The sequence below is a fragment of the Balaenoptera borealis genome, assembly GCF_965194805.1.
Source record: "Balaenoptera borealis genome assembly, chromosome: X".
Lineage (NCBI taxonomy): Eukaryota > Metazoa > Chordata > Mammalia > Artiodactyla > Balaenopteridae > Balaenoptera > Balaenoptera borealis.
Genome location: NC_138881.1, coordinates 111,288,577 through 111,309,181, shown reverse-complemented (window position 1 = coordinate 111,309,181; position 20,605 = coordinate 111,288,577). Strand labels below are relative to the sequence as shown.

General features: G+C 45.7%; 1 protein-coding gene and 1 pseudogene across 2 annotated transcripts in view; one reads left to right on the top strand and one right to left on the bottom strand.

The window, feature by feature from the left end:
* The window catches only part of LOC309621046 (cytochrome c oxidase subunit 7B, mitochondrial pseudogene), a 576,424-nt pseudogene extending 559,939 nt beyond the window's left edge, over positions 1-16,485 (bottom strand). Inside the window, exon 1 of the transcript XR_014249906.1 lies at positions 15,368-16,485. The product of XR_014249906.1 is annotated as a cytochrome c oxidase subunit 7B, mitochondrial pseudogene (transcript). The remainder of the gene's footprint in view (positions 1-15,367) is intronic.
* LOC309621047 (uncharacterized protein) lies at positions 1,220-20,348 on the top strand. The gene is made up of 4 exons (XM_082378007.1): positions 1,220-2,755; positions 6,883-7,232; positions 17,130-17,266; positions 18,418-20,348. The coding sequence occupies exons 2-4, from the start codon at positions 7,163-7,165 to the stop codon at positions 18,610-18,612; spliced, it is 402 nt and encodes a 133-aa protein (XP_082234133.1). The 5' UTR covers positions 1,220-2,755; positions 6,883-7,162; the 3' UTR covers positions 18,613-20,348.
* The last annotated feature ends 257 nt before the right edge of the window (positions 20,349-20,605 follow it).

The window sequence follows — 20,605 nt, the reverse complement described above, 5'->3', positions numbered from 1 at the left end:
AGTGCTACTGAAGTCGTAATTGATTTCACAGCTATGAAACCATGGGAAGCCAAAGGACCTTCATTATAAGACAGAACTTGAAAATCTGAATAAGACACCACTTCCCCCAAGAACCACAAGATCAATATACGACTGCAGCAGACCGAGCTGAACCATGCATTTACTATACAATCTTGGCTTCGGATGAGTGCCAGACGGCAATGAAGTAGGTCTTAAGTGACCACCAAGGGCTCAAATGGCTTGCTTAGTAAAAAACATGGTGCTTTCAATTAAATGTCAAAGACAATTACATGGGAAACATCAGAGAGCTTCAGAAGTAGGACAGAAAGACTACATTTCACTAACCCAACACTCCCATTACCAACCTTCCCATCTTTTGGCATTTTGACAGAAACTTAGTTGTTCCAGGAAAGCATGACATTCCACACTCATGGAAAGGCACAATAAAAGGGCTTTGGAGTAAATGTCACTTTCCGGATAATATGTGGGTGATTTAAGGTCATGGAAGTGTGAAATGGCAGGATTCTTCTGCTTTTGATCTCTCAGCCAACATCTAGAACTCTGTTGAAATTCTTGAAGCTGGCCATCATTCTTATGGTAAAAATAAAATAAAATATCCCAACAGTCATGTCCCTTTACTGCAGAATTGACAAATCCTTTCTTTGTCGTTTCCATTGGCTCTGTTTTTACCCCTTCCTCCAGTCTCACCAATCATCAATTATTGGTGAAATGCCTAGGAGCTATGACAAATTCAGGCTGCAGTCTTCAGGCATCATGTAAATGACTGGGGTCTCCTGGTGGTTTGGAGGACCCAGCTGTTTGCCCTCTGAATTCATTCTAGAAGTATTGGAGTAGAGCCAGCATAATCTGTGGTTATTGCTAGACCAGCTAAGGAGGTATTACTTATGTCCAGCCCAGAGGTTGATCCACTACCCTCAGAGAAACCAGGAAGTGGGTTCTTACCATGACCAGTCCAAGGCCAGTCAAGACAAACTTAAGAAGAAAGGCAAGCTTGTGTTTGGCGTTCCTCTGCCCATCCTTTAGGGACCCCCGTCTTTTCTGTATCCTAGGCCTAGATACCTGGGAAAGCACCTTAAATTATTAAGCCATAGTTCCCAAACTTCCTCAAGGGAATACAAGGTCAGTGAGATATTAATAGTCATTTGTTAACAACACACCCCCTGACAAGTATGTTTGGGAAAGTATAACGTGCTATATCCCTCCATGGGAGATGTGTGCAATGCCAATCAGCACTAAATGCTCTAAGAAGCCTTGCCATTACAAGTACCTATTTATTTTATTTAACTCAGCTTTTCCTACATTTATTTGACTGTGGAGCACTTCCTTTCATGTCATAGCTGATAATGTATTGTGAAATTACCATTCCCTGGAGTTCAGCTATCGATTAAGAGGAACTTGGGACATGGAAGCGTTTTGATGCCACTTGGAAATTTTGGGGGAGTTGGCCCCTTCAAGCAGATTTGTGATTTCATGCAACTCATCTGTGCAGAAATGTAACTTTCTTTATGTCTCTATAACAGATGTCAACCTGCTTGTGAGCCCCCATTTCCACTGATGGAGGAAATGACTAAACCTTGCCCCTTTAAGATGACTCAGCATCTTCTGGTTGGACATCTCTTGTGGGTAATTAATGACTCATTTGCTTTTGCATTTCAACTCAGTCCATTCAAAGTTCAATACCAGGGCTTTTCTCCACTCTCAAGAATTTTCTCCTGCACCCTCCTCGTCCTCCTCTTCCTCCCTCCTTCTCCGCTTCCCCTCTTCTCTTCCATTTCTCTTGCTCATCTCCCACCTCCTCTTGAGGACTGTGCCGTTTTGCAGGAAGCAACCACCTTGTACAGGTAAGTGCTTTACCATATTGTGTGCCAGAGCAGAGTGTGTCATTGTGAGACCACCATACCCTTCAGAAGCATGTGGAGAAATCATGTTAATTAAAATTTATTCTCCTCCTGGAAAAAGAATAACTTCGAGCTAAAATATCAGACAGTGGTTGGCTGGACACTCTCATTAATCCAGGTAGCTGTAAGAAGTAAATAAAAATCTTTTTTTGTGTGCTTTTTTAAAAATGTGCTTTAATATGGGAAATCGAGCAAAACCCAGCACACTGAATATTTCATGGATATCAGCCATAATGCCATGCCTTTGCAGGGGAGTTAAGAAAAACACTTTTTTTTTTTAATTAGGAGAGTGACAGAGGGGGCACCAGTGCCATGACAAACCTGCGTGGGAAGCAGAAACCCAAGGCATAGAGCAAACAGAAGACACAGGCACTGAATTTTCCTTATTTATGTTGCCTGTATTCATTGTGCACCCGCGCATTTTATCAGGAGCTCTGCCTGCCACCTGCCGTGGAAAGTGCACCTTCCATTAACTGGAATAAGGAAAATACCAATGTTGCAGGATAGGAGAAAAGAACCACTTGGTAACTTTGTAGTAAATGGATGAGGACTTTCTGTGATGAGGAAGCTGACCAAAAGGGAAACGATAATCAGTGGAAAGCTATGTTTTGAATAAAACCCAAAGTAGGAAGTGCTCTAGGAGAATAGATTTTTCTTGTATACGTATGTAGCCTTCTCTAACATAAACTGAATTTTAAATTCAAAGAAAAAATGGAGAGAAACATCATTTTTAATTATTTTTCATTTTCTTATAGGAAGCTTTGATCCAATTTATTTATCAAGCTGGTGAAAAGCCCCGGACATCTAAGATGACAGCAGATTGAACAGTAAGGAAGGTAGCTGTATTTTTGCTATAAAGACAAGTTAAATTAACCCACAGGAATCTGTTATTTATGTGATGCGTGTCTGACTTCATTGTTCTCTAAAATGCCTGCTCTGTGATCATATCTATTTTATGTTCCATGTGGTTGTTCAAAAAGTAAGTTAACAAACGTGACGTTTTAAAAAATTATTTAAGGAAACTGATGTTTTTTACAATCTAACTACCACAGCAGGTATGGAACCCATGTCTCAATGCTACCTTTTCCTATAATCACGTGAGAGAGCCAAACCTCCGTCCTCAAGTGGGGAGGAAGCTGCCGGCACCACTAGAGGCTCTGCTTTTTTTTCTAAAAAATATTCCCTCTTTTTATTTATTTATTTATTTATTTATTTATGGCTGTGTTGGGTCTTCGTTTCTGTGTGAGGGCTTTCTCCAGTTGCGGCAAGCGGGGGCCACTCTTCATCGCGGTGCGCGGGCCTCTCACCATCGCGGCCTCTCTTGTTGCGGAGCACAGGCTCCAGACGCGCAGGCTCAGTAGTTGTGGCTCACGGGCCCAGTTGCTTCGTGGCATGTGGGATCTTTCCAGACCAGGGCTCGAACCCGTGTCCCCTGCATTGGCAGGCAGATTCTCAACCACTGCGCCACCAGGGAAGCCCCTATTCCCTCTTTTAACAGATACATTTTATCAACTAAAAGCTAAGAGAACATAACAATAAAAGGGAAGAAAACAACTTATATCTACAAAGTTCCACAGGTTGTGTGGATTTCTGGAGCAGGAGTGCTTTTGCCTTCACACACCTGTGTGGTTATTGGGGGGTGGGGAGAGGTGTGTGTCAAGTGTTTAAAGAAGCAGCACGTGAACTGAGGGTGTAGAGAAAGTGAGCATCGCAGGTCCCACTCCCCCCGCCCCAGGTGGGTGTCTCACCTGCTTAACCAATATTGGGCAAGTATCCCAACCACTGGGATCTTCACTCTTCATCAGAAAAGCAAAGACTCAAAACTGACCTTCAGAACAACGTTCCTCCCTAGAACAATGTTTAAATGTTCCTCTAAAAGCTCTGAAGCCTGAGCTGGGTCTGGTCATCAGTGTGGGTAATGTTGACTACCCAGACTTCAGGTTCAGAGTGTGCTGGGTGGTTGCGATCCTATGACTGGCCGGCTCTGTGAACCTGGGCAAGTGATGTCACCTCAGTTTTGCTATTTACAAAATGAGGATGATAAGAGTAACTGTTCCTTGCTTTGAGGCCATATTTAGGTAAGAAAGGCAAAGTCTTTGGCACTTAGGAATATCTCAATATGTTATCGAGTAGATGGTGGTAGAGAGTAGCAGGGGAACCCCCAAATCTTATATGTGAATCCTTAATAAACTCCAGAGTCCAAGGCTGCTTTGGGATTGTTTAGAACCAATAGGAATGCGAGTACCTCTGAAGACAGGCCAGGGTGCCCCTTCCTGAGTGAGTGGGCAGCCCAGGTCTACACATCCAAGAGGATAAGAAACCTGAGTGACCGGGTGGCCTTGCTTCTACTGTTTCTAAGCACCTAGATTAATTTTGGACCTGGAGTCCACGCATGGGTTTGGACAGGAAGCTGAACACTTCTTGAGTTTGAGTGTAAAATCTATGTGTTGAGGACTTCCCTGGTGGCGCAGTGGTTAAGAATCCGCCTGCCAATGCAGAGGACATGGGTTCGATCCCCGGCCTAGGAAGATCCCACATGCCGCGGAGCAACTAATCCCGTGTGCCACAACTACTGAAGCCCGCATGCCACAACTACTGAAGCCCGCGCGCCTGGAGCCCGTGCTCCACAACAAGAGAAGCCACTGCAATGAGAAGCCCGTGCACCGCAATGAAGAGTAGCCCCTGCTCGATGCAACTAGAGAAAGCCTGCGTGCAGCAACAAAGACCCAATGCAGCCAAAAATAAATAAATTAATTTAAAAAAAAAAGTAAGAGGCGACCCATGCCAAAAAAAAAAAAAAATCTATGTGTTGACCTTTCTCCAGAGAAGGCCTTTGGATTTCATCATATTTTCAAACCTGGGTCCTTTCAGAACCCACAGAAGTTGGGAAGAGCTGCTCTAGGCTCTTGAAGAATCCTTTGTTTCCTCCCTAGAGACTTTATCTGGAGATTCTGATACCTTCATTATTCTCTATCTCCAGCCACAATGGTGTCTGTTCAAGCCTAGACCTATTCCCCTTCTCTCCCCCCACCCCGTACTGTTTGTTCTCTTGACATCAACCTCGCCCCCATCTCCAACCTGCCTCCTCACAAACCTGTCTCCAAACGGCAGCATTTTATCCAACCACACTTATTCTGCTCCTGAAGTTCTGGCCACCTGCTCTCTGCTGCCCCCTCTTGTTCAAACTGACGGGGACCTAGGAGGACTCCTTTCGTGGGTCATTGCTTGGGCAATCTCCGCTAGGAAAATAGTTGGTCCTGCCTGTGGTTCAAGGAGGCATTGTGGTGTTGGCTCGCCCCTGTGGGCATGTAATTACACGGCCTTACTTCCAGAACTCCAGAAAAGGCCTTTGAAATGGAGAATATTCTCCCACGGCTTGATGCCCGAGATTTTGTACTCAGAGAACAATCCATTTTTTTTTAAACATCTTTATTGGAGTATAATCGCTTTACAATGGTGTGTTAGTTTCTGCTTTATAACAGAGTGAATCAGCTGTATGTATAAATATATCCCCATATCTCCTCCCTCTTGCGTCTCCCTCCCGAGAACAATCCAGTTTAACTGGAGATTCTGATCCGCGTGCAAATGTATGTGGAACAAGGAGGGTTCTCATTCGCCCACACTGTAGTGTGAATGAAGGGTCTGAAGGTGGGTTTGGGGAGGGCAAGAGAAGGGAAAAGGAGGGTGCTGAGCCCACAGGTAGGGGCAGTAGGGAAGTAGGTGGATCCCCAGGGGTGTAGGGGTGAGGAGTCGGGGGAGGCAACTGAACAGAAACTTCTGCCCTTCCACTTTTTCACAGGGTCCATTTGGACCTGTGTTATCTTCGTAAGCATGTTTTCATCATGAGTGCTCCCTGCTTTGTCCCTTCATTTTATCCCTGGCAACGAAGGGCAGGGGGGAGAACAAGGGGCCTCTGATGAACATGCAGCTCTAGCTGCTTTGCTGAGAACAGAGGGGAGGGAGGGATGAACTCATGCCGAGTGAGCACCTGCTATCTGCCAGTTAGCACGGATATCCGCATCACATCAGCATTAGCTGTTGGAGAGGGTTGAAGTAAGTCACTGAGCAGAGCCACGGCATGCTGGGAGAGAAGGGAACTAAGTCAGAAGAAGTGAGTTAGAACCAGCCAGAAGGCATAAAGCAGACTCACTTTGCCATCCTGCCCTCTTCATTCATGTCTCCCTTTCGACAGAAGAGGAAGCTGAGAATCAGGGTAAAGGACACCCACAGCTCGTTTACGGTAGAGCTGAGTTTGGGTTCTCTTCTGTCCAAGAGAAGTCTCACACCCTTCTTGTGTCAACATGGCATGCAAAAGAGACAAAGGGGACGTCTGACTTTGCTTGGGTATATCTGCAAGTGGGTGTCAGGTGTTAAGCTACAGGTACATATATTTCCAGAGGAACTCAAATAAGAAGTTTGGGATACACACAATGGGATAGAGTGTTCCATTCTTCCTTGGCAGCTGCCAATATAGGAAAAAAAAAAAAGAAAAAGAAAAAAATAAGGAAAGAAAAAAAAAGAGAAACCAAGGTAGCTGAAGGGCATACTTTCTGGAGAGCTCCAAAGATAAAAATGATATTCTAGCTCGGAATTTATCTTAATGAGGAAGACTCAATCAATGGAAAATGACAGGTGGGATAATTTAAAGTTCAAGTTTCCTTCTTCTGTTTCTTTGTATAAAAGAGAACCAACTTTTTGATCATTGTTTGCTCAGCTGTAATATTCTGCTGCATAAAGAAGATTGTACACCGAATACCACATTAATATGTTATTGGCATCTTTCTTTTTTCATATCTTACATGTTGATTGTAAAACCGTCCAGAGAGACTGATAGCTGTAATATATTGCAGTTTCTCAACTTCAAATTAATTTCATAACAGTGCGGTAGAGCTAGATATTCTCTGCTCTAAGAAGTAACTCAAAATTGGTAATATTATTTTTCTTTGCTCTTTTGCAACCCTAGGTCTGGTTATTTTCTTGACTGGATAAACTATCTAGACTTTACTTCCTTATGATCCATTACCTGCTTCAGTGGTTACCACCTCCTTTGAAATGTCCAATCCTCCAGCAGGTAAGTGCCCCCAGGGTGAGCTGCACAAAGCATAGTGTGAGCAGGGGAACTGTGTGTGAGCTCTGAAATCCATGTCTCCAAAATTCCGTTTCACATCCAGAGTTCCGGCTTGAGTCACTGGGCCCGTGTAGACACAGCCTAAAGGCCAATGACCGCATGAAGGAACAAGTCAATGTCCAATGACTATAAGAGCATGAGTCCTTCTGTCCCCCGGCCCAAGCTCCTCTATCTGAGGAGAGAAGGTAAGAGCACTCTGTCCCTTCTTCTCTGTCACTTGGGGGAAGGGGTTGTGAACAAAAGGGCCTGGCACCTTCTTCTGTCACCTTTGAGTCTCAGGATCCCTCTGGCTGCCATAATCAAAGGATCAAAAATGGGTTCCATTCTTCCATTTCCTTCCTGTAGAGCTGTGCTGTCCAATATGGTAGCCACTAGCCACTTGTGGTCATTTAACTTACTTAAAATTAAAGTGAATGAAAATGGCTTCTAATTAAGTTGGGTTATGATTTAATTCCTCAGTCACACTAGCCACATTTCAAGTGCTTGGAAGCCACAGGTAGCTAGTGGCTATGGTTTGGGGAGTGCAGATGAAGAATATCCCCATCGTTGCAGAAAGTTCTTTTTGACAGCTCTGCTCTGGACCCTAACTGATTCCAATCTTGAAGGAAGAATAGCATATTGATTAGTTGCAGTGAGAAGGGAAGACATTTCAGGACAGAATTTGCAGGGACAAATGTTTATTGTTTTGGTATGGTAGAATGCTCTAGGAAGAGAGCATCTTTAAATCTCTGGTTTTCTGCAGTAGTCTCAGTTTTTTTAAAATTAATTAATTAATTAATTAATTAATTTATGGCTGTGTTGGGTCTTCGTTTCCGTGCAAGGGCTTTCTCCAGTTGCGGCAAGCGGGGGCCACTCTTCATCGCGGTGCGCGGGCCTCTCACTATCGCGGCCTCTCCTGTTGCGGAGCACAGGCTCCAGACGCGCAGGCTCAGTAGTTGTGGCTCACGGGCCTAGTCGCTCCGTGGCATGTGGGATCTTCCCAGACCAGGGCTCGAACCCGTGTCCCCTGCATTGGCAGGCAGAGTCTCAACCACTGTGCCACCAGGGAAGCCCCCAGTAGTCTCAGTTTTATAAGCATATCCAGGAAGAATTTAGGGTATTCTAAAAAAAATTCTCTGCAACCTGTGTAAAGTAAAATAAAAAATGAGGTAGAATAAGAAGGACAAAGTAGATTTAATGGCTACAAATGCATAACTAAATCTTTTCCCACATTTCAATTCAGAAAATACTTTTTTTTAGGCAGTGACCTAATTGTTTGGTTTAGAAAATATGATGACAATTACTGTAAAAATAACTTATTATAATTATTGATAATAATAACCTCAAGTTCATGTCTTGAGTTAATATTTACTGGTTCATTTAACCAATATTTTTAAGCACCTGCTGTGTGTCAGGCAGTCTTCTAGGCCTCTGGGATCTATCAGTAAACTACCAGAGATCTCCGCCATGCAGAAGCTCATATCCTTGTGGGTGGAAATAGAAAGCAAACAATAAACATCCTAAATTAGTAAATATATGGAATATTTGGGAGTAATAAATTCCGTGAAAAAAAAATAGAGCACAGTAAGGGACATGCACAGTCCTTGGTGGTGATGTTAGTGGTTTGGGCAGGCAGGGGTGTTAGGCTTGTTCTCCTGGATCCTTACACAGGGTAAAATCCTTATTTTATAGGCGTACAAAATAAAGCTCAGATTGGCCACAATTCATTTATACACACACGCTTCTATCATAACATGCGTTGGTAAGGATGTGGCAAGCAAGATGCTCTTGTACACTATTCAGGGCGGTGCCTTACTGGAGGGCAGTATGGCAGCATCTATCGCCCTTGGTCATAGCAATTCCACTTCCAGGTTTCTGTATAGGTCAGGAGAGACTGGGTTATTTTGTGGTAACAAAGAACTCCAAAACTTTAGTGTCTTTTAACAAAAAGTGTTTATTTCTGTACGTACACGTGTTCACCAAAAGACCTGATCCTCACAATATGGGTGAATCTCACAAACATAATGTTGAGTGGAAGAAGTCAGACATCGAAGAGGACATACTGCACGTGGCAGAATTCTTCAGTGACCCTCCAAGATGCCTGGAGCCGGGTAGACACATATCTGCCCCTAGTTATTCAGTCAAACACTAATCTAGGTACTGCTGTAAAGGAATTTTGCGGATTTACAGTCCCAAAGCAGTGAACCTTAAGATAGGGAGATTATCCAGGGGAGGCCTGACCTGGTCAAATGAGTTCTTTCAAAGCAGAGCATGTTCTTTGGCTGCTGGCAGAAGAGGAAGTCAGAGTTAAAGCATGAGGCAGGTTGACATTAGAGAAATTCTCTGTTGCTGGCCTGAATGTGGAGGAGGCCTTGTGACAAGGAACATGAGTGGCCTCTAGTTGCTGAGAATGACCCCTGGTTGAGAGCCAGCAAGAAAACGGGGACCTTAGTCCTACAACCACAAGGAAATGAATTCTATCAACAACCAGTGAACTCTGAAGAGGAACCCAGCCTTAGAGGAGACCCTAGTCCTGGTGGACACCTTGATTTCAGCCCTGGGAGGCCCTGAGCAGAGAATTCAGCCACACTGTGCCTGGATGTTTGACCTACAGAAACTGTGAGATGATAGTTTTGTGTTGTTTTAAGCTGTGGCGTTTGTGGTAATTTGTTACAGTGGCCACGTAAGACTAATTCACTGTATGATTCAATTTGTATAAAGTACAAAAGCAGGGAAAACTAATTTACGCTGATATAAGTCACAATAGTAGCCACAGTTGGGAGTTTATTGACTAGAAAGGGTCTCAAAAGAGGCTTTGGGGGTAATGGTAATTTTTTCTTTGGCCGTACCGCATGGCTTGTGGGATCTTAGTTCCCCGACCAGGGCCTGAACCCGTGCCCTCAGCAGTGAAAGTGCAGAGTCCTAACCACTGGACTCCCAGGAAATTCCTGATGGTACTGTTTTTTGATATGAGTGCTGATTACATGTGTGTTCAGTTTGTGAAAATTCCAGCTGTACACTTAGCCTATGTTCGCTTTTCTATATGCATATTATACTTCAATAAAATATTGAAACATACATGCAAAACATACATTTTGGTTTTTTACCAAAAACCCACATAAAACAACACTGGTTTTTTTTTTATATGTCAATTCTTATATGCACTTGCTTACCAAAAAAGCCCCCCAACCTACAAAACGAACTGAAACCAGTGATTACCCTGAGGAAAGGGAGTGGGATTAGATGTGGGTCAAGAGAATTTTTGTGTTTTCTATGATATTTGAACTTGCATAGGGTTTGCAGTCATGAATGACTTGGGTTACTAAAGACATGAAGGTAGAAGAAAGAGTAAAGCACATGTATCGATCCAGTGTCGTATTTGAGCAGAGTAATTCTTGTCCACAGTGGAGGCACACAGTCACCCAGGACTGGAGGACACTAAGGCAGACCCAGCCATCTCTCCTGCCCTGTTCCATAACAGTAGCTGCCATTTGTTGGATACCTATTCTCTGCCAGGTCCTCTAAGAGGTGCTTTATGTACATTATCTCTCTAGTTTCTCCTGCATACCTTACAAGACAGCTGATTAGGATTATCCCCATTGTACAGAGGAGGAAACTGAGGCCCTGGAAGGCTAAGTGTTTGCCTGAGGCCAGACAGCTAGTAAGGAGCCAGATGGAGATCCAAATCCTGGCCTGACTCCAGAAAGTGTGTTCTTTCCGCTATAGTTGCCAGCTCCTCCCATGGTCTTATTGATTCTTAGGCTGGGATACATCACTGTACTTATGATTCATTCATTCATTTTTAAAAAAAAATAATTATTTATTTTTGGCTGTGTTGGGTCTTCGTTTCTGTGCGAGGGCTTTCTCTAGTTGTGGCGAGCGGGGGCCACTCTTCATCGCGGTGCGCGGGCCTCTCACTATCGCGGCCTCTCTTGTTGTGGAGCACAGGCTCCAGACGCGCAGGCTCAGTAGTTGTGGCTCACGGGCCCAGTTGCTCCGCGGCATGTGGGATCTTCCCAGACCCGGGCTCGAACCCTTGTCCCCTGCATTGGCGGTGGATTCTCAACCACTGTGCCACCAGGGAAGCCCTCATTCATTCATTTTAAACTCTGAGTCCCTAACTCCTCCGTGGAGGTAACACCTGAGGTGTTTCCCAGATTACTTTCTTCCCCCTTAACACGTTGAAGTGCACCTCCAGGCGTGGGTGAGATGTCTGGGAGAGTGGGGCTGATATAGAAGGAAAGACACAGTGTCTTAGACAGGATTGACTTGAACTTGATTTTGAATTCTTAAAATTCCCCAGGGTGACTGGATGCTTAGGGTGACTCAGTCTCCTCCTGGGGGCTCGGCTCAGCCTAGCTTCAAGCCACAGGCTCTGTGATGTGGATTCCAGCTTGCTCTCAATGTGATCCCCCTGTATAGACTATATTAATAAACTTGGTGCAAGCACTGTAGACATGGAAAGTGAAATCCTATCCCTGCCCAGGAGATTCCAATCCTCAAGGCATAAGGGCCAAGCCATCCGTCGAATTGCAAAAGACTTACAATGGAGGCAGCTGACTCGAGCCTGGACTTGACTCGGAATTCACTGAATACCGGAGAGGGAGCCTGTTCTGCAAAGGCACTCAGGTTACGGAGATGAAAGAGCAGCCTGCAGCACTTGACCACAGCCTTTGCAGCGAACTTTTGAGAATGAAGGGCAGGAAAAGGATCTGCTCAGGGCACTCGGTTTCTTCCGCTTTTGGGGACTTCTTATGTTCTTTTACACGAAGAACAGTCTGTAAATATTCCTAAGAGGGACTGCCTTATCATTTCAGATCAGTTTCAGGGGTCTTGGGGGGAGGCACAATTCAGCCTGAATATCCTACTCTCCGCTTTTAATCCAAGTATTAGGCCACAAACTCTAGTGTATAACAGAGCTCAGAGAAGGCTTAGAGAATATAGTAATGTCTTTATAGTGAATAGTTTATATCATACTAATTCTCCCTCATTTGGTGAAATCTGGCTGTATCAACTATCCAGGTTTTGATGAAATTAGTGTGGAATAAAAATTTTTCCAGTTGATATCCAGTTGATATGTTATGGAAGAGCATCTAATGCAGATGATAAATAACATCTAGCCATATTTCCAGACGCAGTCAACAAAGAAAATAGCCTCTCCCACATTCTGGGTTTGCATCATCCCGGCAAATTATTGTTGTTCTCGTTGTTGTTAGTTTGCTAGCATCTCAGCTGGAGTAGGATTTGTCCTTGATAAGAGAGCCAGAAACTGTTCATTTGACAATTCATTATCTGGCTGTCTTCCCGAAGACTCTGGAACACCAAATGTCAGTTTCTGCTTTGACTTGCTACCAAACCGCTGGTGAGATCTGGAACTATGGAAACATTTAGGGTGAAATGCTGAATGTCTTTTATTTTACTTGAACAGTGTCTGTCCTGCTCGCTCTTCTCCCTGGAAAAAGCAGCTTATTGACTTGGTCTCAAAAATAAACTATTTGTTCTAATGGAGCTGTGGATGTTGATACAAACTGTGGTGTGCTTGTGTGGCCACATACTGCCCACTTGATGAAAGACCTCACAATGTCACAGTCTTGGTGCCATAGATGGAGGGTGGCATTTGTAGCTGGGGAGAGCTAGGACACTTTAAAAATTTTTTTTATTTTATTGAAGTATATTTGATTTACAATGTTGTGTTAGTTTCTGGTGTACAACAAAGTGATTCGGTTATCTATCTATCTATCTATCTATCTATCTATCTATCATCTATCTATCTATAATAGTTTGCGTTTGTTAATCCCAAACTCCCAATCCATCCCTCCCCCACCCCCTCTCCCCCCTTGGCAACCACAAGTCTGTTCTCTATGTCCGTGAGTCTGTTTCTGTTTCATAAATAAGTTCATTTGTGTCATATTTCAGATTCCACATGATATGTGATATCATATGGTATTTGTCTTTCTCTTTCTGACTTACTTCACTTAGTATGATAATCTCTAGGTCCATCCATGTTGGTACAAATGGCATTATTTCATTCTTCTTTATGGCTGAGTAGTATTCCATTGTGTATATGGACCACATCTTCTGGAGCTAAGACACTTTTCATACAACCTCGTTGACAAGGAAGGGACCGGGTCACTGGGCACAAGGAAAGGTGATCAAAACAGTTTCTATCAGCAAAAGTTCCTCTTTCTGGGATGCAGACAAAAAGGAGGGGAGAGTGGATTGATCGGCTGTTCCAGGCCTTTCCCCCTGATGTTTGCTAGGGCACCTCTGACCATTCCGGCCCACTGTGGAGCGTCCTCAGAGCTTTCACTGCATTAGAGCCTGTGTCACAGATTAGTCAGTGGCTCACTATCCTCAGGTTCACACACGTTGGCTGTATTTCCTTACATCAATGGTAAGCTCTCTGAGAACGTGGACCAGTCTCTGTTGAAGATACTGGGGTACCCAGTAGGATATAGTTAGTGCAAAGAAAACATTTTAAAACCATATATTGTCAAGTAAGGGGAAAACTAACATCTCTTGAGCACCTACTCTGTGCCAGATCCTTTGTGAGGTGCCTTGGCATTACCTCATGTTGGCATGTGTGCTTGGGTGGATTAAGGGGGTGGTCAGCAGTGGCAACTCCGTATCAGCTGTGTGCCCTTGACCAAGTTCCTTCGGCCCTAAGGCACACCATTTTCCTCACAGATAAAGTGAGGACAACGACGGCCGCCTCGCTGAGTTGGTATGAAGGTCCAGTCAGTGTCTGTGAAAGTATTTGGTCAACTGAGAAGCCTTAGACCAAATATTATTGCTATTGGGAGCTATGGAGAAGTTTTAAAAATGAAGAAGCTGAAGTCCCAGCCTTCCAGAAGGTTATTGCATAGTGGAGTGGGCAAAGTTGCTTATGACACTTCCAAAAAATAACACTATCAGATAATGTGGGTGACGTCCCAAGGTTGTGTGCACGTTGAGTTACCCAGTTCGCAGTGTCTCCATCTCTGCTTCCCTCTTTACTAAAATTCAGACTCTGGGCCCCTACCCTCCATCTCCTTCAGTGCTCTCAGAGCATGTGCGTGGACAAACGTGTGTGCGTGCGCACGCGCACACACACATACACACACACCATGATCTCTCTCCGCCCAGCTCTCCTGCCTAGGATGAGGACTATCTAAGTCTCTTGATATTCCATTTGGGGACACGAGAGCTCACACTCTCCAGCTCATGCCCAGACATCTTGGAGCTGCATGAGGATCGCTGGGGCATTGGAGTCACTGTGGAGTTTGACAGATTTGGGTTTAAGTCCCAGCTCTACTACTTCCTAGCTGGGTAGCTGTAACTCTGTAAAACCCAGTTTACTCATCTGTAAAATAAGTACAACAGAAGTAACCACCTCATTGGGCTGCTGAGCACGTTAATTGAGAGAGGGCACGTAAAGTGTTTAGCCAAGTGCTTGATACATAATAGGTGTTGAGTCCGGGAGCTCTCACTGGCATAGTTTGCTAAACATTCTGGAGTCAGCCTGCAGGAGACATGACCGTGGCCATGACATGACCATTGTGCAGAGCACTGGGGCATCCTTGACAAAATGTTGCTCTCCCCTCAACCGCCCCCCATTACAGTTCTCACCCTTCATTCATTCCTATCAACTCTTCTCACTGGGGACTTGAATATTGTCTTCTGCATCAGCTAAATCTTTCACAAGATGGTACCCACTGAGGCAACTTTCTTCACTGGAGATGAACGTTCAACGTGTCTTTTACCAAGTTCATTTTCCCCTGCTGCTCTAACGTTGTAGCTTTCTGCATTCTCATGCCTTTTGGCGAAATGTGGATTTTGAAAATATGTACATAAAAAAGTAAGTCCTTTTCCAGGTTTTGCTCTCAAGCCCAGTTAAGTCTAGTCTGGCTCGCTCTGATTAAAAGTTAATTTTCATTTAGTCTGTGACATGTATGATTTCTCTAAACTAATTTTCTCTTTTCCTGGGTTATTCTTCTAAAACATTCCCCTTCAAGCCCATTTGAGTGACAAAGAAATCCTTTTCCTGGGAGCCACTTTGGCCTCAAGGCTAGCTTCCTCCAAATCCTTTGTGTTGCTCTGAGATATAATTTTCAGCTTTTGTATTTTATTATTCAAAACTGGAACTCCCACGGAGACCAGTCAGGAGGTCAGCAATGGGTGTGCTCCTCTCTTGCAAAGACCCCAGAGTAGGCAAACAAGTGGGAGGCTGTGGACCAGGCAAGGCCATTCTTGGTTTAGTTATTATCATTATTAAAACCACCTAGGGCTTTTGTGTCAGCTGGAGGTCACTTCTCAACACTTTTCCCCAGTCCTTCAGTTTTTTTTTTTAATATAAATTTACTTATTTTATTTATTTATTTATGGCTGCATTGGGTCTTTGTTGCTGCGTGCGGGCTTTCTCTAGTTGCAGTGTGCGGGCTTCTCATTGCAGTGGCTTCTCTTGTTGCGGAGCACGGGCTCTAGGCGTGTGGGCTTCCGTAGTTGCGGCATGGGGGCTCGGTAGTTGTGGCTCGCGGGCTCTGGAGTGCAGGCTCAGTAGTTGTGGTGCACGGGCTTAGTTGCTCCGTGGCATGTGGGATCTTCCCGGACCAGGGCTCGAACCCGTGTCCCCTGCATTGGCAGGAGGATTCTTAACCACTGCGCCACCAGGGAAGTCCCAGTCCTTCAGTTCTTTTTTTTAAGTTTTCAAATGTACTTTATTTCTACAATCACGCCATATGTTAATGGGTACATAATGCTTTTTACTTGGCATCAATTATGAGTTGATTTTGAAACAATTCAGTATTAAACCAGCTGGGATGATTACTGTTCTCTCCATTCCTTTGGGGTGACTTTGCAAACAGGGGACAGGTTCCATTCTATCCCAATTTGTGTTGCTGTATATGCCCATACAGCAACACGGAAAGTGGCTCCACTGGCTAATACAGCACTACCATATTTGTCATGGAAATCAGGTGCCCGCTTCGAGTGGTTCTGCCTTGCCATTGTTTGCTGAATGCTTCGAACTCCGAGACGACTTAGTGCGTTTTTGGCCAAGGGAAGCATCGTGAAGCTAAAGACAGAACGGCGGCAACTCCAGTCCTTCAGTTTTGACTTCACCTTCCAAGTCGGTAGAAGCCCGGAAGGCTTATTTTCAAGTTTCTTTCTTACCCACTGCTCTAAGAAAGTTTGCTCCTTATGAAAGTCCTTCTTTTGCTTTTCAGACTCAGCCACTAGCTGGAGGGCCATCTTCGGTAGTGCATTTTTGCCCACACAAAGTGGGGTCCCTCCTCAGCTCTTTTAGTAGCTGGCGTAGCTTAGATCACAGCAAGTGCCTGCTGGGATGGGCCTTCAGCGTCATCTAATGCAGGCCCTCGGTTTATCAAGGTCAGCAGCTAAATCCCAGAGACGTCAAGAGACTAGCCCAGGGTCACACAGTGAGCTGGCGGCAAGAACTGAGACTCAAACATTGTTTTCTTGGGCTCCGGCTTGGTGCTCTTTTTACTTGCCCACGGTGAACGGGTGTTGGTGGCCCAGCTCTGGCTCATACAGATCGAACACAAAACTGACTGTGTTTTGCAGTCTGACCACTGTGGTTCTCTTAGCTGAACAAGTCGAAACTGCTCTGGCCAGATCGACCATTAACTTTTGAAGTGAACGGAGTTGAAAATTAGTGTCAATAATTGACAGTGGGGCTGGCCCTGTAAGTTCTGCACATACTTATAACTCGTGACTCTACTCCACCTCGGCTCCCCAAGCATCTCCTCCACTGGCCTGTTATGCATGTTTCATCGTGTCTTATGGTGGGGATCATTCATTGGGGTAAAGCACTGCCCTCTTTTTTAAAAAATTTTTATTATTTATTTTAACATCTTTATTGGAGTATAATAGCTTTATAATGGTGTATTAGTTTCTGTTTTATAACAAAGTGAATCAGCTATACATATACATATATCCCCATATCTCCTCCCTCTTGCGTCGTCTCCCTGCCACCCTCCCTATCCCACCCCCCTCTAGGTGGTCACAAAGCACGGAGCTGATCTCCCTGTGCTATGCGGCTGCTTCCCACTAGCTCTCTATTTGACATTTGGTAGAAGCACTGCCCTCTTCCTCCTCTTTTGTAGATGTCTCCTGCCAGGGGTCACGTGGACATGTCCCACTCCTCTGTGCGATTAAACGGATCAGAGGCTTTCCTCCTCCAGGGGACACCAGCCAGGAGAGCACTGGAGAGGTGTGGAGGGAGGGTGAGAAAAGACAGCAGGTAAAGAAGACGGGTGGGGGCAAAGCCAGCCACCTGTCATTAAATGTGTGTATGTTACTGTTGTGGGAAATGCAGCCGAGAGCTCAAGCCAAAGATAGAGTCAAAAGGGAAGAAGAAGGAACATTTACTCAAGTCTACTCCTTCTAGGAACTAGACTGAGTGCTCCCCAGAGATTATTTTTTTTAACTCATACAACAACCCAGGGAGGTTGTTATAGCCCCATTTTCATGGATAAGAAAACTGAGGCTCTGAGCGAGCTCAGAGAACCCTGATGAAACCCCAGGGTGATGAGCTCTCCAAGCCTGTGCTCTCTCCTTTTTAAAGTAAGTTCATTTCAGATTGGCTTCCTCTTTACTATACGCCTAAGCCAGCTTTTGGAAGGTACCTGGTCAGGCTATTTTCTAAGATTGGAGACTGAGGCTCAAAGAAGTGATGTGACTGTCACAGGAGCAGAGTCTGACCTGCTGCCTATGGTGGTTGCCAGGCCTTGGGACACCATGGCTTTCAAGGCCCTGCCTGAACTGACTCTTCCATTGGCTGTCAGTGACAAGTGGTGGTGTCACCGTCAGGGAAATGGTGGGGAGCCCCCATCGGGAGAAGGGCAGCCACGGGTCTGCATGTTCAGAGTCGACCATGAACCCTGGTCCAGTGCTTCTTTCTCTTGCCTTTGCACCACACGTTCATTCAGCACACACTTCACCCCGGCATATCCTCCTCTTTTAGTTCCTTCAGCCCCATGGCTTTTTTTTTTTTTTAAAGCTAAACAAATAAAAGTCAATGCTTCGTGGGGGAAAAGTAGACAACGGTTGAGAGTGCCGTCTATAACACACTCAACCTGTTTAGAATATTAAAGCTGGAATTTCAGAGCAGCGCTTTCCGTGAAGCACTGCTGCTCATTCAGTTTGGAGAGACGCATAAAACCAGCAACGAAGTGACTCAATACTTTGCATACCTTCAATCTTTGTGACAAAAATCACCTATAATTGAGAGTATGAGCGTTTTTTTTGTTTTAAATTAGCGACAGCTGGAAAGACAGCCTTGCGGCGAATGCTCAGGATAAGGGGAAAGCATGTGGTTTTTAGTGTTTTATGCTCTGTAGAAAGAATGGCAGCACTTTCTTTGACATTGAGTTTTCACTGTTTCTGTTTCAGTTTGAACAGGGGACCCTGCTGTTACCCCTGCCACACAGGCTCAGAACAAGTCCAGCTGCTGATGGCCTGGTGCCCCCCCCCCACCCCCGCCATGTGAGTGTCACAGAAAGCGGGGAGGGCCATGCTCTCCCCTGCAACAAGGCGCTGAGGGTTTGGCAGCACTTTGGCCCTGAGAAAGACAAGAAAAGCGTGTGACTTACCATGTGAGAGCAGGAAGGTGCCCTTCAAGGCACAACACCGACTTTGCCTTCTTACAAATAGGGAAGCTGAGCCCAAGAGCGAACAAGTATCTTCCTCGGGGTCAATACGGGGTCTCATTCACAGCAGTCAATGCAAGAACCCAGGTCGCTGGACTGCCAGGCCAGCGCTTTCTCAGCCATCTCCTGCTCTCCTCTCAGACTCCAGCAAAACCAAATGCATATTGGGGAGCGCACTGCTTAGTATGCAAGCCTGCCTGACCTTTATACTCCCAGAATCGGCAGCCTTTTGTGGAAACCGTGGAAGGACAAGGTTCTGGAAAAATAATGCAAAGCACACCACACTGTGGAGACCACCAGAAGCCCTGATCAGACTGCAGAGTCCTTTTCACCTTCCAAGTCCTGAATCCCAAGTATATACACACACGCAGCAACTCAGGCTGCCCTAAGAAAGAAGGAGGTGCAAAACCACAGACCTGACAATTCTGCCAGTTTGCTTCCTCTTCTGCCCCCCTCCCCAATCTCCAAAATAGGGCTGATTTCTAGAGTATCAGGATCTTTGTTATTCGGTTCCTGAGAGGAACCGGTTCCTGGGAGGTGGGCCCAGCCCAGCGCTGCAAGAGGTCTTGGAACGTCCTGCCAAGGTCCAGGCCTGGCCTCAGGAGAACGCGGCGCTTTGGGACACACACAGGAAGAGTTCCCTCTTCTTAGCAGGGAGCCCCCTCACCCCAGGAAGGGTCCTCTGAGACTTGTGGGCTCCCCTACTGCCCCCCAAAGTTTCTTCCCACTTTTAGGAACTCTGATATATGAAATCCACCATGAGAGATTCACTTCTTTCTTTTTCTTATAGCACGAGGGTGGAGGAAAGGCTTGTAAATGCAAATATCCTCCAGTGAGCTGGTGTATGTATTCACACTAGATTGTTAGTGACATATCTGATCTCAGAAACCAGACTTTACAGCCCCTTCCTGTTCCTTCTTTGCACAGAGCAAAACCACCAACCTTACTGCCCCTTGCTCTGGGAGTCGGACTGTACGTGAATGTGTTCCTCTTCGTGACCTAAATGAATAAGTCCTGATTGTTCTCTGTACTGGTTACCACTCTCCCACCCCCACCCAAGGCACTTTCCCATGTTCCAGTCCCACCCATCTCTCTTAGAGCAGAAACTCCGGAGTTAGTTGCTGGGGGCATGAACGTGTGGCCCACTGTTCCAGCAGTGTTTCTCTGGGGATCCACTGAATGTCATCATGATGGTGTAATGGTTGGGGGTGGTGGCGGTGGTCCTCAGATGGCACCGTGAGGAGAGCCACATACTGGAGAGAACAAAGAGGTTGAATGGGTGGCCGGGGAGAAGGGAGGGACAGCCGGCAGGCTGAGCTCCTGAGGGACCCTCGTGGCTCCCCTGTCACCCGCCCTCGCAGACGTGTCCTACAAGCCTGGGGGCATCAGGGCAGCTCTCGGGGAAGCCAGGAGGTCTACCTTGTAAGTTGCGGCATCTGGCTCCTTAGTATAAGTTCATCAGAGCATTCCCCCCAGGATGCGCCGCCGGACAGGTAAAATGCCTGAAATGCAGGATTCTCAAGAATCCCTCATGCCTGCAGCCAGACAAAGGGTCTCTCACTGTCCCCGGTAGGTTGGGGGCCACATGGAAGTTCAGCCAGGACTGGGGACATCTGGGGTGGGGGGGAGGTAAGGGCAGGGGGCACAGCTGTGAAATCGCCTGAGAAGAGCCCCTGCCTTCACTGGCCCGTGACTCGGTCAGCACCTCCGAGCTTAGAGCAGCAGGTAAACACTGCCTCATATTTGGACTTGCCCAAAGGCCATCCTCACAGTGCCCCAGATGGTCAAAAAGGAGGAATTAGTCCTATTTTACAGAAGAGGAACCTGAGGCTCAGGAGGGGCAGGTCATTATCCCAGGGCTGCCCAGCAAGGAAATGACAGAAACTCAGGATCCCCAGACCAGCGCTTGCTGCTTCACTACACAGAGAGAA

Coding starts and splice junctions, on each gene's coding strand:
- LOC309621047 (XM_082378007.1), top strand. CDS start 7,163: ATGTCCAATGACTATAAGAGCATGAGTCCTTCTGTCCCCCGGCCCAAG. Junction 7,233..17,129: donor CCTCTATCTGAGGAGAGAAG/GTAAGAGCACTC, acceptor CCTCTTTTGTAG/ATGTCTCCTGCCAGGGGTCA. Junction 17,267..18,417: donor AGGGTGAGAAAAGACAGCAG/GTAAAGAAGACG, acceptor TTTCTGTTTCAG/TTTGAACAGGGGACCCTGCT.